At 36.4% G+C, this 15,927-nt stretch overlaps 1 protein-coding gene across 2 annotated transcripts in view; it reads left to right on the top strand.

Annotated features, from left to right (window-relative positions):
• LOC149559340 (putative transport protein YPL264C) overlaps nt 1-15,927 on the top strand; it is a 187,900-nt gene that overhangs the window by 142,031 nt on the left and 29,942 nt on the right. The window contains exons 8-9 of one of the 2 annotated variants that reach the window (XM_089833274.1): nt 7,720-7,791; nt 7,953-8,018. In XM_089833274.1, the coding sequence (XP_089689400.1) occupies nt 7,720-7,791; nt 7,953-8,018 (138 nt within the window). Of the gene's footprint in view, nt 1-7,719; nt 7,792-7,952; nt 8,038-15,927 lie in introns of both variants that reach the window. The other variant, XM_089833273.1, reaches the window with a different exon arrangement.

The raw sequence follows: 15,927 nt of genomic DNA, 5'->3' as shown, positions 1-15,927 counted from the left end.
TGTAAAAGGTTTTGTGTTGCAATTACATAAACTCTTGCATGCGCTCAGCTAGTAAGGATGCCCAATCATACACTATGCCATTCATGATACTGTTCATCATAGTCACCTGCAGAAACGATATGTCCGATGCCCTGCTCGAATCCATGAGTCTACTCTTCCTTAAGTCCATCGGACAACGCTAATGTCCTTCCAGCACATTAGATTTCTTTAGTCCTCTTGCCTTCTAGGAATCCATTGATGCTTCATTTTTTTGCCTCCGATCGTTTCCCACATACTAATTCTACCAAGTGCTTGTTAACTTTCCGATTGAGTTTTTTTGGCTTATTATTGATTTTCCTTCTTCCTTGCGTGTAACTTGGTGCCAAATACCCTGGTGAAGTCCGGGGCTTTAAAAGATATCACCAAATTCTGTCCCAAATAAGGAAATGAGCATGTTTGTGAGAATTTGTCGTAGGTTTCTAGCATGGTGCGAAGAAACCCTTCGAAGTCATGAATGCAAAATATTGGCATCCACGGCGCCCATTCTACTTGTGCCCTCGGCATGCTATCTTTTGTAAAGTGATCATTTAGATCCTCCTGCCACCATTTTCTACACTCCAGCCCATTCAAACCCTCGAATGCCACATTCTGAGGTATCAGATGTGTTGTTGCAGCCGATTGTGTCCTTGCTTTTTTTTTGCCTATATTGCCTGCAATACGTACACTCGATGGTAAAGACTACATATTCTTGCTCATTGTACTGCTTATTGAATCTTCTTCCAATTTCTTCTTCCACGATCTCTTTCCGACTGAATGCATACTATCACTTCCTTGTCTTCTATCACTTCCTTGTCTTCTTGTGTGCAGTCAACGATCAGGTTTGTTGCTTTCACTTGTAATGACTTCTCTGTAGAAGACTTGATGGTACGGTTCTTTGTTTCTTTGTATGATGGCCATACTATATGTTTTTTCGTTCCCTTTGTGTCTGCACTTACGGGCTTGTGAGATTACCAATTGTCTACTCATGCTTGAACTCTTCCAGAATACCTTACAATGCCTTTATTTTGTACCGCCTCTTCCAACAAGTCCGTACAATACTAGTCAAATAGGAATGGCATACAACGCCTGTATGGTGGTATATGATATTGCTCTGCGCTCGTGGTCTAATATAGTATCAATGACCGTATGGTGGACACATGTTTACTTGCAGTTGTACAGTCACATGGTACCCTGTAATGTACCTGTGTGTCACTTAGACCGTACGGTATCAGCTCTCAACGTTTCTCTGTTTCTCTCCATACAGTATCACTCCTCTCTGCCTAATCCGTACCACATAAATGGCTTATACTTCTAAGGCTGTACAATATATCTTTTCTCCTTTGCTGTACGATAGATTGCCCGTACGAGCTTCTCCATGTGTATTCCCTTTTAGCGTACGGTATATCTTCTTCAACAGGTCATACTCCTTCCTTCCTTTAGTTCGTATGACGCTATTGTTCTATGCTTCAGTGCTTTTTCTCATGAAGGCCGTACTGTATTTTCCTTGTCTCCTCCTGTAACCATCGTACAGTGTCCTCCCAAAAAGGACACTTGCCTTGTTTAGGAGGGTTGTACGGTATCCTCTATTGTGTTGTTGGTGATGGCCGTGCAACTTCCTCCTCTCAGATTGCTGCACTGTGTCTGTTTCTTCCCAGTCTCCTTTTGCTGGCCGTACGGTTGCTCTATTCTCCTACTTCACTTCTTGAGTGTACAATGCTCTATTATTCTATTCATATGATGCTCCTTCCCTTTGCTAAGTGTTTTGCTATTGTGTCCGTATGGTACTCTTTTACATATAGGTCGTACTGTGTTCCTTTTCTATTTGTTTCCTAATGTTGCTACTGTACATTGTCCTCTCAAAGTTGTACATTGCATTCCTAAGGTTGTACAGTGCTATATAATGTTTTGCTTATTTTACTTTTTCATTGCTCTATTCATCTATTAAAATTTTCTCTTTGACTTCTTAATACTTATACTTATTTACATTTACTTATCTTACTTATATACATTACTTCTTTTATTATTTTATACTGTCTCTGAAGTGTTTGTCCATGGAGGCACGTTATTTCTTTCATGATAGACTTTCAGCTTCAACCCATTCATTGCATTAGGTACTTCTTTCCTGTCGAGTGTCCATAGTTTTATTGCCCCATTATCACCAACTTCACGAATTTTATATGGTCCTACCTATTTCACTTTAACCTTGCCGGGTTTGATTTCATTGCATCCATTATACTTCAACACTAATTGGCTCGATTGAAACTTGTTCAAGTGCTTGTCATGCCATGCCTTACGTCTATTTTGTGTAACCTCCGTGGCCCATTGTGCTTGTAGTTGTCACTCGTTAAGTTTATTTAAATTATACAATCTCTGTAATGCCCCCTTCTCGGCGCTGTGCTAGCTATATTGGTGCCTAGTTGGTCTATCTTTCCATCCGAATAGGCTAACGACATTTGGTTTTAGGATGCCAGCTAGTCACAGGAGTTTTGGTTTCAATTGAGGAGATTTTAAATGGGATATTCTAAGGTTAAGGTCACTTTATTTTATTGAGTTGGAATATAAAGTACTTTATTGTTTAAAGTCACTTTAGGACAAAATGACTTAAGTGACTAAAAAATGTAATAGCCTTTTATCCCACATTGCTAAGTTGTTTGTATCTCTTCGCACTTTGAGGTTATAAAAGAAAGCCTTTGCATTGGGATTATCACCATGAAATGTTATGTTATTTCCTAAAATCCTAAGAGTTGCTTAAATGTGACTGGATACTTCCTAAGGACGAAACCCCTTGAGGAAAAGGGTGAGGCTAGACGAAAACCTAGTGTTCACATTATATGCTTTAGGTACAAGAGTTGAGTTGATGTGTTGATATTCATATTGTTGAAACTCTACAACAAGTAGCAGGTTTGGTTATCAAATTCTATAGAGTATTGAGCACATACATGATATTTGACAGAGCTAGGTATTTACGACAGACAAGGTTGGCCGACAGTTCCATAGTGGAAAAGGAGCAGAGGCGGAGTGTCTTTCTTACAGTCAAGTAGGGCAAAGTCGTCAATAGGAGCAAGATTCAGTGATAGAGTGATTGCCAAAATGTCTAAGAACTGGACAGTGTTTCACGGGACTGCACATGATATTGAGGAAGGCTATTTCACTATTCCTAGGTCATGGGCAGTTAGTCGAGTTGTTACCATATGAAGTTACGTAGATTTTGAAGGAGAATCTAGCAACAATCGGGTTAATGTATTTCACACAGTGGTAGATGATAGGTTGGCTAAGCATTGGGAGTTGAAGACATGACTCTGAATCTCAAATCCACCTTAGCCTGCATCTGAATCTCTAATGCTCTCTTCATCATCTTTTCTATGTTTCGGAGCAACACCTCTTTTGCATCCGACTCCATTTGTAGTCGACTATTGGTTTTCTTTGCGTCCAACTGAGATACGAATGTTGCCATATTTGACTCTCTCGGCAATGAGTGTTGCTCGCTCTATCTCCCAAGTTGACTGTTGTGTGGCCAAATTGGCTTCTACTGTGGCTAATTTGGTAGTTGTCTCCTCCCAAGCCCTCTTTGCTGCTACCTGATCTGCCTCACTCCTCCGTATAGCATAGTACGCATCTCGGTACACTTGTACTATCTCTCGCGTTAGGTTCTCAAATCGGCTAGCTCCTTAGCAGTCCACTCCTGCCGCATCTCTGGAGTCTCTGTGTTCGGCCAACCTCGTGCCTCAAAGCATATTGAAAAGGCCGCTGGGCAACCAACTCGCATGAAGGACAAAGCCTGCCCCAAAACTTGACTGAATGGTTGAGGGAAAAAAATCTGTACTACAAGGAGTTAAATATTATTAATGCTGAAGTGTTATTATATCATTGAGAATTGTTTATGCTTTGAGCATTAATCTCTATGATGGGTTGATTTCATAATCTCTTTTTGTTGCAAGACGAAGCAATGAAGTGAATATTAGTTTGCATTGAATGGGAGATGTTTCAGCTTCAGAAGGATGTAACATCAGCTATCTTATTATGGTGATTAGAGTTGTCCTTGCTGAGAGGGAGTGTTTGTTGAGAGATAATCTCAACTGTTAATGCATTCTTCTCTAGGAAAAGTTTGAGGGGAAAGCCCTTGGATCCACTCTCTGTGCTGAGGCATGGTGGAAATGCATTCTTCTATAGGAGAAGTTTGAGGTGAAAGCCCTTGGATCCACCCTCTGCATTGAGGCATGGTGGAAACGCATTCTTTTTTTGGAAGAAGTTTGAGGTGAAAGCCGTTGGACCACCCTTTGTGCCTAGGCATGGTGGAAATGCATTCTTCTCTAGGAAAGGTCTGAGGTGAAAGCCCTTGTTCCACCCTGTGCGAGTAGGCATGATGAAAGTCATTTGTGACCCCATGACTTTAATTTTATGTGTTTATGAAGTAACTATGGTGAATTATGTTATGTTGAGATGACATGTGTTATGTGATGTGAGTTCATCATCTTTGGTTGCAATTGTGTAACTTTACTAAAGATCTCTCTCTTGCTAAGTGGGAGTGTTGAAGATTGTAGCTGTGGTAGAGGATATTTATCTTTGATTTTATGAAATAGAAATATGTTTGTTATGACCATTATGGTCATCTTTAGCTGAAAGAGATATTTGTGATAATATTAAAGATTATATTATATATAAAGATGTGTCATATGTCATGTGAAGAAGCATGCATATTGAAATATGAAGTGTTGGTTATTTGGAAATATGAAGGATCTTGTATTTGAAATTTGAAGAGACCTTTGTGTGTAATATGATGAGTCTTATTTCAATCTATTTATGTGATTGCTCAATGTATTGTAAGCAATCAACTGAAAACTTTGTATTTAAACATTTTTATGGTCAATAAAAGTGATATTTTTGGTTGTGTGGTTGGGTTTTTATCTTCATCTAGAAGGGTTTTTCCAGGATAATTTTTTGTGTCTCGTGTATCTATCTTGATCTATTTTGTTCTTTTTTATTGCTGTTTATCTTTGTTGCTGGGTTAATTTTAACAATGCTTCCCTTAATTAGTTTCTCACATTTTATGCAAATCACCGTCCCATGGTTTGGTCCTTCATAGGCATGCCTCTATGTCTCATCTATAACAACTTTAGGATGAGTGCCTATTAATCTAGATGGGCATGGTTCTAGTGGTCAATCATTCCCTGAATCTGCCATGCTGAATTACTGGTTAACTGCTAACCTGCACATAGAAAGTGAAAAGGCAACAGTAATATATTAGTTAAACAATTAAGCAAACTATCTAGAGTAGTTTCCATATTTATTGACATCATTCAAAGAGGAAAATAAAAAAACCCCCTAGGGTTGAATTTTAAAAAAAAATTAGATTCTTCCAAAAAATAATGAAAGAATCAACATTTAAAAAAAAAAAATTGTGTTAAAGTCTTGTCCTAATGATTTAAAATCATTTTTAACTACTTAGGATTGATTTTGTATTCATTTAGATGCATAAACAAATAAATAAAATGTTTTAAGAAAAGGTAGAAACAAAATCAGAAAGCCTACTTGAGAATATGTTTTTTCTTCAAAAACCCATTGAAACCGCTCCTAATCAATTGAAATCAGTAACCAGGGGCTTGGAAGCCTGTTTTCTCTCCTCACAGTCAAACACAAGCAATAAAATCATAAAAAATAAAGTGAGACTGCCATTTTTTGGCTTTAAGTGGCCATCCACAGCAGCTGCTGAGCACTTGGCACAGACTCTTGCCTATGATAGTATGAGTATGTTTTACATCTATGTTTCAGATCACACTCACTGATCCATCATTAACAAGAGAAAACAAAAGCAATAGGATCGAGATCTGGACATAAATGAAGAAGTAGAGGCTAGTGAGGTCTGGAATGTGATTCCTACAGTATTTTAAAAACGCCAGATCTATAAGCTGCTCAGAAAGCATGGTCTGCAACTTCATGAGAAGTTTGGATTTAAAAGGACGTTCCCAATTTGTTTTTCTACAGTCAATATTGAAATAATTAGGTAGCTTTTGGATTTGTTGTGTATTTTTTTTTCCAAATCCATTTTGAAGCATACTCAATGGTACAACATCAAGAAGAGGAAAGTTAAGAAACAAGATGCAGGCTTGGACTTACAAAGAAGTGGTAGAAGGTAGTGAGGTTTGGAAAACCATCCCTGCAGTGTTTTAAGAAGTCTGGATCTACAGGTTGCTTGGAAATCTCAATCCTTAACATCATAAGGAGTTTTCCTTTGAAAACAATTTCCCTCCTATAAAGAGCAGCAATAATTTATTTTGATTTTCCAATGTCTGTTGAAATAGCAAGATAGCTTTTGGATTTACTGTGTAGGTTTTTTGCATTGACGTTTGAGCGATCCATCATTTATGAGAGAAATGTGAAGGAATGTGATTGTTTCTATAGTGAAACATGATAGAATAGTTTAAATAGGCATTAGGAAAGGTGACTTGTATAAAATTGTTGGCCTTGCTACAAGGCATAGTGTTGGTTCAGTTGTATTTGTGTTGGTTCATAATTAGGATGTCAGTGATGTTGTAAAATCTAATATTGTGCTGTTGTTGAGAAAGATGAACATATATGCAGCGAGTCAACCTTTGGCTTGTGCTTTTAAGTGATGCAGAACTGAAGGTGTATCCACTCCGTCTAAGTCTCTGTTCAAATACTGTTCATCTCAGACTTTACATGAGATTTCAGCTTTGTAGTGTTTTCCTATGCTGCATTGCAGATCTAAGGGTATTTATCCACTCTGGAAGTTGTTCATGAGAGAACTTCGTCAATTAGATGAACAATCTTAAAGGAAAACAAACTTTTGATGCAACTGCTGAGCTTGTTCATTTTTCTCTTTTTCTCAAATTGTTTTTAGATAGGAGCTGCCATGAAAGTTGCTTGTGTAGACATTTTTCTACATTTTGCATACTACTTTAACACTAAACCTCTTGGTCTTATCTTCTTTCTCAAAACTTTGAACAAAACTATTTGTTTTCGGTTTAGTCCTTAAGAGGGTATTAGAATAATATTATTTATTGCTAGAATAAGTGGGTAATATCTAGTTGTAAGTGCCCTCTTGGTCTTATCCTCTTTCTCAAAATTTCAAAAAAATACTTGTTGTTTTCAAAATAGTCCATAAGAGTGTATAAGAATAATATTATCAATTGCTAGAATAAGTGGGATATGTCTAGTTATAAGTGCGTGACTTCCATTTGAGGTAAGTGCAATCTATTTCTACATTGTAACTATATATATTTTTAAGACTATTTTCAATAATAAGAGGTTCTCCTCTCTTTGATTAAACATGTCAATTTTTCTCAACCTCATTTCTTCTGTTTTACCTGCATTCTTCTCTATGTACTTGAAAAATTTGTGCGAAATGCTAGGAGATCTACTGAAAGCTAAAAAGGTTTTCTTCTTGATAGACACAACTTGACCAAACATAGTTATTTTGCAAACCACAAGCCACAAGATTTATTCTGGTACTACTTGTCATCTAGCAACAAATACACAGTTAATATGTAATGTCTGCATGGCAAGAATAATAATAGGTATGTGTTTATACGCAAATCAAGTGGTTATTTTGATGGGCTGTGTCCCATTTAGGTGATAGGTTGCGTCTCTTGCTAGGCACTGTTAATAACTAATTGGTATTTGATTATGTCTGTGACATATCTTTTATATGGAATTGATTTGAGGTTCTTGTTTTCTGCTCAGAAATTTGTGGTTCCAGACGTTTTTGCATTTATTGCCATGATTATCATTGCTCTCTTGGCTTTTGTGGCAGAGGTAAGGGTTATTGTTTTCTTCAGTTGCAAACAGTCCACTTTCTCATTTTTAATTGCCTGGATAAATGATTTACTTCCATTTTTGTTTATTCTTCATCCTAAATAGCTGCACATGTTACAGACGAATAAACTCCATGCCTTCTAATACATCATTGTTTGCAGGTGCTGCTTGCACGGGGACTGCAGCTTGAAACGGCGGGCCGAGCAACAAGCATTCTGTTTGTTGAGGTTGTCTTTTCTTATCCAGGTGCTTGTGGGAAGGTGTAAATTTACCTTGAAATGATAGTACAGAAAAACATAACCTCCTCTGAACCCTTTTTTACTGCCTAAACTTTTGTGGAGATGCTACGAATAACAGTTTTGTTCAGTTGCATTTAGTAAACTGAACTGCAAATATAGAGAACCTAGCTTATTCTCTTTCCAAAAAAGATATAAACCCAGTACACCTGGATAGATTGTAGAGATGGCTACAAGGATACTTGATGGGTTGTGCCTTGTCAGGGGTCAAGGTTTGGGAGTATCATATATTATTTCACCATGTCAATGGGATGCCTACATCTTCTACTCCGCTAAGATGCAAGCAGGAAGTTATTGGGCATTGGGATTCAGAGATGCTCAGGAGGAAGTATTTGGTAAAGTGGATGGATGAAAATCTGCCACCAAAAAGATACATGAAAGGAATCAGTGGAGCTAAATTTTCAAGGATGACAAGGAACAGATACTTGGATAGAGATAAGCTTGAAAGTCCGGTTCCAACAAAGGACTTAGTGAGAATGTTGTGGACATTCGGGTCTAAAAGTTGAGAATATTCACTAGAAGGTACTCAAGAAGGGACAACTCCAAAAGTTTGGCTTTCAAAGTTCAGGTAGTTAGAGTTAATTGCTGTTTGACTGAATGGATGCTGGGACAGTCAAGTCTGAGAATCTAGCTCAACAAAGGACTTAGTTCAATATCAGAGCTTGGAGGTTCAAGTGAATAAGTCTGTTAATAATTTTGACCCAAAAACTCAGAGAAAAGACCTTAAATATCCCACATGTAGATTTTTCTTCCATTTCTTGCAGTTTACATAAGGGACATGCAGGCATGATAGAGGGCAACAGTTAGGCAAAATTGACATTGATTACAATTTTTAAGATAAAGTACAAAATCTAGTGGTGAATCATCCAAGATCTTTAGAAATTAAATCAGCTATTGATAGTAAACTGTCCAATTGTTAGAATTTGGGTTTGAATAAATAGTTGATTATTCAGTGAACCCAAAAACTGAATCAATGCATCCTTAAATTGGAAACAACTTGGTACCTTGCATGATGGATTGATATCCAAATATGCTGATTTAAGTATAGTAGCAATGTTTAGAAGTTGCAAATGAAACCCACTGCTGAAACAGGATAATAAATTTTTTAATATATTGAAAACCTCTGTCGTAGTGGTAGAATGAAAGTTTGCAAACTTGGAATTGGCAAGGCTGACTCAACTCTTGGCTCGGCAAAAGCTCGGCAAAACTTGGGAAAGTGAAATAAACCCTTCAAATTTAGAGATTTTTTGGGATTTAAAACTTGTTTCATGCACCCATTACTGAATAAAGCCAAAAGACATGATAACATCATCAAATAGAAGCTACTTTTTTCACATGCATAAATATTATCGATCACGTAAGTACCAACACAAATTAATACATTGATGGCAATTAATGCACTGACAAATTAACTAATATTCTCAAACACAGCAATAGGCATTTTATGTTGACTACACCATCACCCACCAAAATGAAAAAGTCATCCTACATACGACAAGTATATATAATGTAATATCTAGGAAAATTAATGACAAGTCTGTATATAATGACTCCTATTGTGCAAACTCAGAGTTATTGTGTATTTCAAAAATAAAATGGAGGTCTGGGGGCAATGCTCCCAATGGGTTCGTGGGGTAGGGCTTGTAGGGCAATGCTCCACATAACACTCCATAGTGTGCATCATTTTCTTGAATTTTTAAGATTCCAAAAACAACATTGATAAAGCCCAAAAATGCAATTTCCAAATCTCTTCCTGCTAGATCTTTTGTCGATCAAAGCACAAGAACTCAAGGAATTGCAATTGTTGTAGGGAAGGGTGGCATTCATATAGTGGCACGATGTGCGACATGATAAAAACAACTTAAGACATACATTTTGTTATTCTTTTGCAAAAATGAAGATTGCTTCTGGTTGTCCCATCAAGATTTGGTGAGTCACATTGAGACTCACGACTTTCCATGACTCGACAAGCAACTTGCCTAACCCAATAGACTCGGCAAGGGCGACTCAACTTGTGACTCATCTAGACTTAGTGTTTCATGTTGAGTTTGGGAACTCTAGGTAGAATCCACCCTTTATATTTGGTATGGTCTCAAAATAAATTTGCAAGAATTTGATTAGGATTGAGGAGTTTGGTACTACTTATAGAAGCCTACTAAAATCTTACATTGATGTATGATCAATAAAATAGCTCAATAAATGATGCAGATTGATGTTGGACAACAATAAGACCTATTATGGCCCTGTAGAGGAAGTATGGTTGGCAAGAGGAACCATAAAACAAGCAAAATAGGCAAAAATATTAGACCTGGAACCCCAACCAGAAAGATTAGAAGGTGCAATCAGGTTCAATTTTTCAGAACATTGCAATCTTTTTCTTTCAAAAATATTGTCTTACTAATGATATTTGTTGACCAAAATAACCCTGAAAACATGCTGACCAAAATAACCCTGAAAATATGCAATCATAATAATATAATACTCCACAAAAAATTGAAAATATCACACCGAGATTAGAAAACCAGCACAATAAAATTTGAAAATTTTCATCTGGCACACTAGCAATCCTTGACTAGAATTGCATTGAAAGTCTAGGAGAGTGTTCATCATAAGGGAAAAGGAAAAATAATGCACATTTATTCTTGAGAACTATCAAAATTGTAAGCTTGAAGTATACCCATCTTTTTCTGTTTTTCTTATTGAGATCCTTCTGAGTTAGGAAATATTTCAAACTGTTGGGAGGAGTCTTCACCTTGAACTTACCACCAACAAGGCAAGGACTCAACACATTGTAAAACCCAAGAAATTCAAAGATTTTTAAGGATTCAAAACTTTTTTGTTTAAGGTTTTATGATCATTGTAAATGTAATGACACTACCTATGTAGTATGTGCCTTTTAAATGTAGCAATTTCCCTTACATTTATATTGGAATGAGGCAAGGAGAGAGGCATGTCCGTTCATGGGACATGTCTATTCATTATGGTGAGACTAATGTAATAATAATTGATTATGTAATCAAATATATATTATATTATATTAATTTCTCCTAGTAGTATTATATATATATATATATATATATATAATGTCCCCTTTTTCTTGGACATTTGAAAATTAATTGTCCAACCCTATGTATGTTGATACTAACTATTGAGGACTTAATACAAGTTATTGAAGTCAATTTAATAATAAAAAGGGGGAGTCAAAAAGAGACGAATTGACAAAACACAAGGACAATATTGGAAATGAAGAGTCAAGCGGGGGGAAAATGAAGAGACACAGGGATAGTTATAAAAGGACATTTAGGTGTTCATTTTTGACATGCTTGGATTTGATTTGGATATTGAGTTCTGTTGGAGAGTCAATTGGAAGCTTCACCTTTCAGCCCGCTTGGAGGACGAAAACCCACAAGTTGAAAGAAATTGGATGAAAACTCATTGTAGTGGAGGCCTCATTTTAGGTGTCTCACTTGTACTTATTTGTATCGCTGATTTTCCGTACTTCCAATCTATCTATATCTCTATTTGTAAGATTAGATTTGGGTGGTAAAAAGAGTTATTCTATTGCTGATGTATTGAAATAACAAATTTGAGGTTGTTTTAATCTATGATATTTGTGAAATTGGTGGTTTTGGGTTGAATAACTAGTAAAATATGTTACTTGCATTTGTTGTTCATTATTTTTTGGTTTCATTTTGAGGATTTGAGAATGATACCCAATCGGGGTATTAGAGCAGTGCATCCTGCCATCCTGTAGAATTTATTGAAAAATTAGTTTCCAATTTTTCTATAAAAGGTTTATCAGGGATTTATGAGTAACAAACCATTTTACAGAGGTTTGAGGATTGATTCTAAGTAAACTATATTCTCACAAAATAATTATCCGGCTTGCAGTACTATTTATGCAATGGAAGCTGGGCACTTTTTTTAACAGCCAATAAGAAGAATTTTTAATTAGTGATATATTAAAAGTTTTTACATTTGTTGTGAATGAATGCACAACAAATATGATTGGTGAATTTTTTTGAGTGGGCCATCTTATGTTTGGCGGGAGAAGAAATTTAGTTGAAAGTGTTGAAATAGAGGTAGTTTCAAGAACTACATACCAAGAATAGTGATGCAATGAAAGACGATTGCAAACACTGAAATTCTTTTTCGTGATTTTTTTAACTGTTCGAGTTGGTGTAGCAGGCGTTACTTCTTATTTGCCATGAGATATAGTTCATGTTGAATATCTAAGTCACGATATTAATATTTCCAAAGGTGATTTTTCACATGGTGGTGTGTCTCTTGAAGTTTGAGCATTAACAACTGACTAGAGTAACAAAATGTTTGGCTTGATATTCCTCTGTGCAATCTCGACTAGAAGTCACAGTCGCTTTGAAGGAAGCTTGGTTGTGGAATTATTTGCTGAGACTACAATTCTGGAAGGAACAATCCCCGCAAATCATGGTGTTTCCAATCACAGGTTGTTAAATTCACTAGGAGTTTAGTTGGAAGTTGCAGGGAGGTGCATTCGTAAATTCATCAGAAGAGAAGTGAAGGAATTGTTCGAGAATATTAAATGACATTTTTCTTGTGGAGTCTTGGTGATTGCTGTGAGTTTAATTATCAATGAAGAACGTATCATCTACAAGAGTTAATTTGAAAAAAAAAAAGAAAAAACTTTGGATAGTTAAGAAAGCACGGGAATGTGACACGACAACTCTAGGAAACGCTACTTGACATTACATGGTCTTGAAAAAAAAGACATTCCATTTCTTGGGAGATAGAATAGTAAATACTAGCGATAACTGAAAACGTTTATTTCCAAGCATTTCAATAGGCAAGTGCTATTGGCGTCGCTTAAGTGCAATACCTAGAAGCTGAGATAAAATAAGATAAGATAGATAATATTATTAATGTCCAATGAAAGAGCACAAAGGGTCTATGGGACTGATAGCATACAAACAAGAGAGCTAACAAAAGCAGGAGCACCAAATGGTGTCCGAGAAAAAGCCAGAGGCAAGAGTAGAAAAGCTAGGGCAAGAACTATTGGTCCTTCCTTGGCAAAAAGAAATCGATCACAAAAGGGTATCATTGTGGGTGATCAAGAGCCTTGGATCGTCTTTGAGAACGACTAGAGGGGTGTCTCTGCCTGGAAAGACTGGTGCAGTGTCTCACAGATCTAGAATGAATGATACTAGACGACCTTTTCACACCCTGTGGCGGAGACAAGGGGGAGAAAGAGGCAGTGATGACCTAATCAAAGGTATGACATTGAGGTAGCAGTGACTGCAGGGTATGATCACAGAGCTGGGTGGCCTTCAGGAGGTAAAGTGCAAGGCAATGCTGGTCAATATAGTTGAAGAACACTGAAAGAGAGAAACAATCTCTGAATAGGCAATAGAATCTCCCTCTGATCTTGTAGTAGATAGGGCAATGAAAAATAAAGTGAGTCTCAGTCTCAACCTCTGCCAAAGTACATAGCCGACAGATCTGGTCATTGCTATCCATATGGTGGTCGGTCTGGGCCCGAAATTATTTCAAATATTTATCCTTTTCCGAACAATGGTCATATTTAACAAGGTAGTTCTGAATCAGCACGTAATCTGCTAGTCATATTTTTGAATATATTCAGTGGTACATGTTATTGGTAGGTAGTCGTTTGCATTTATGACAACCTGACTACTTCCTAGCTAAAGATTTTAGCTTGAGCATAGAATCAATGGCATAAAGCTGTGAGAAACGACAATCCTTAAGCTAGGCTATTACAATGTTTGATAGCCATGAATATTTAAGAGTTTGGTGTTTTTGCTCATTTTCCTGTATAGGAGCTTATAAAAATATTTACTAAACGAGGATTATAAGAAGACTAAGCAAGAAAAATAAAATAAAATAATACAGTTGCTTGGTGCAGTAGTATTTAATGAAGACTTTGAATCGATGAAATGTAGTTCTGTGCAAGGTTGGATGACATTGTGAGCCATTTGTGGTACATGATGTGGATGCAGGGAAGTATTGATGCGGCTAGAAGTTCCGAACATTGGCTTTCTAGTCCATACCAAATATTTCATAAACTCATTTGACATCCAGCATGGAATGCAAGACTAGGAGATATGGTTTGCTCTTTCCAATTGAGAAGTCACATGCAGGGTGTTGTGAATAATTTGTGAATTCTAGGTGTGTTGATGTGTGGTAGCTTCAGTTGTGTAAAGCTATATATAATTATCTATGAGATATAATTATATATATGTTTATTATTATACGAGATAAATTAATATAATAGTAAGATAATTATGGTTATATTTATTATAATATTAATTATTAATTAACAAATAGACATGTCCCCTATTCATGACTTATGCTTATTAATATGAGGGGAGCTTCCTTTGGAACACACATACCGCATTATGGCAGTGCTTAGTACATTTGCAGCAGATCCGAAACTCAACATGGTATCAGAGCCTAGTTGCAGAAGTACAAAAGCTGTTAGAGAATATATTATTAGGTGGAAAGAAAAAGGAAATGGACAGACACATCATAAGAGAACCATCGTATTGATTAGAGTCTCAATCGATTACGGGAAAACTTCCATTTTCTTTGACAGTCACTGTGATTTTATAGTCATATTCTTGAAAGTGTTCAGGATACGTTTAATCCATAGAAATATGTATGATATACTAATCAAACCAAAGGAATACATTAGCAGCAGAAGAAACGTAAGGGCATTCCATATCAATGACAGTTATCATTGTAGACATTCAGAGCATCTTCGTAGCGTAATTATCATAATGAATGTACATTACACTCTTTGCATACGACAAACAAAAACATAACCATGATAAGTGAATACATATGACGCTAATTTACAGAACTCTATAGGATCTTTTAAAAGCTACTATGAGAAGAATTTAGACCTAAAAATATATCATGCTTGCTGATCAAATCAAATACAAACTGATCATATATGTTTGCAGTGAACTCAATGCTGGAAATATTAGACAAGAAACAACAGTCTATTCAACATATATATGCCACGTGTAGGTTTCAGACATGACCATTTTTGGAATGACATCAATGGTGGTCTACATTCTTTGAGAAAAGACAGGGAACTTTTGATGTGGATGTCCACCGCACATAGAAAGAGGCGAGCCTTTCCACAACAACATATAATGTTGGAAGAGGAGAGATAAAATACAGTTGTAATAAGAACAAATGCAATTTAATTTACCCTTGATGGAGACTTGGAAAATATAGAATATCAAAATTGGCAGTCTTATTGGCTCGACCTGTCCAAAATCTTTACATGGACCATCAATGTGGAAGCAAAGAGAGGAATAATATTAGAAAGCATTTGAAAAAACTTATATATGGATATCGACAGTACCAATATTATTGCAAAAAAGAGAGATAAGAGAGTGCACTCCTCCCATAATAAGAGAGATAAGAGAGTGCACACCTCCCCTACAAACAACTGTGGAAGCAAAGAGAGGAATAATATTAGGAAAGCATTTGAAATAACTTATATATGGATATCGACAGCACCATTATTATTGCAAAAAAGAGAGATAAGAGAGTGCACTCCTCCCCTAAAAACAACTATCCACATGGACACTGTGTGAGATATGGACATTATAACCACGAAAAGAAGGAATGACATAGTATGAAAGGAAGCCACGATGGACATACGACGACAGAAAAAAAACAACAAAAAAATGACGGTGCCAAATTGATTCTTGGTGAAGGTGGTCCTACCATAATTGACTAATAAGAAGATACTCGTATGTGGCCAGGCATGAGGAGGATATAAGATCAGATTAAGAGGATAAGAAACCAGTTAAAAAAGAAGTAGCACCTATCG

Source organism: Cupressus sempervirens, chromosome 5, assembly GCF_028749045.1.
Source record: "Cupressus sempervirens isolate cs-2001-9-10 chromosome 5, ASM2874904v1, whole genome shotgun sequence".
Lineage (NCBI taxonomy): Eukaryota > Viridiplantae > Streptophyta > Pinopsida > Cupressales > Cupressaceae > Cupressus > Cupressus sempervirens.
Note: the sequence above shows the minus strand (reverse complement) of the source record. Positions and strands in the feature narration are given on the sequence as shown.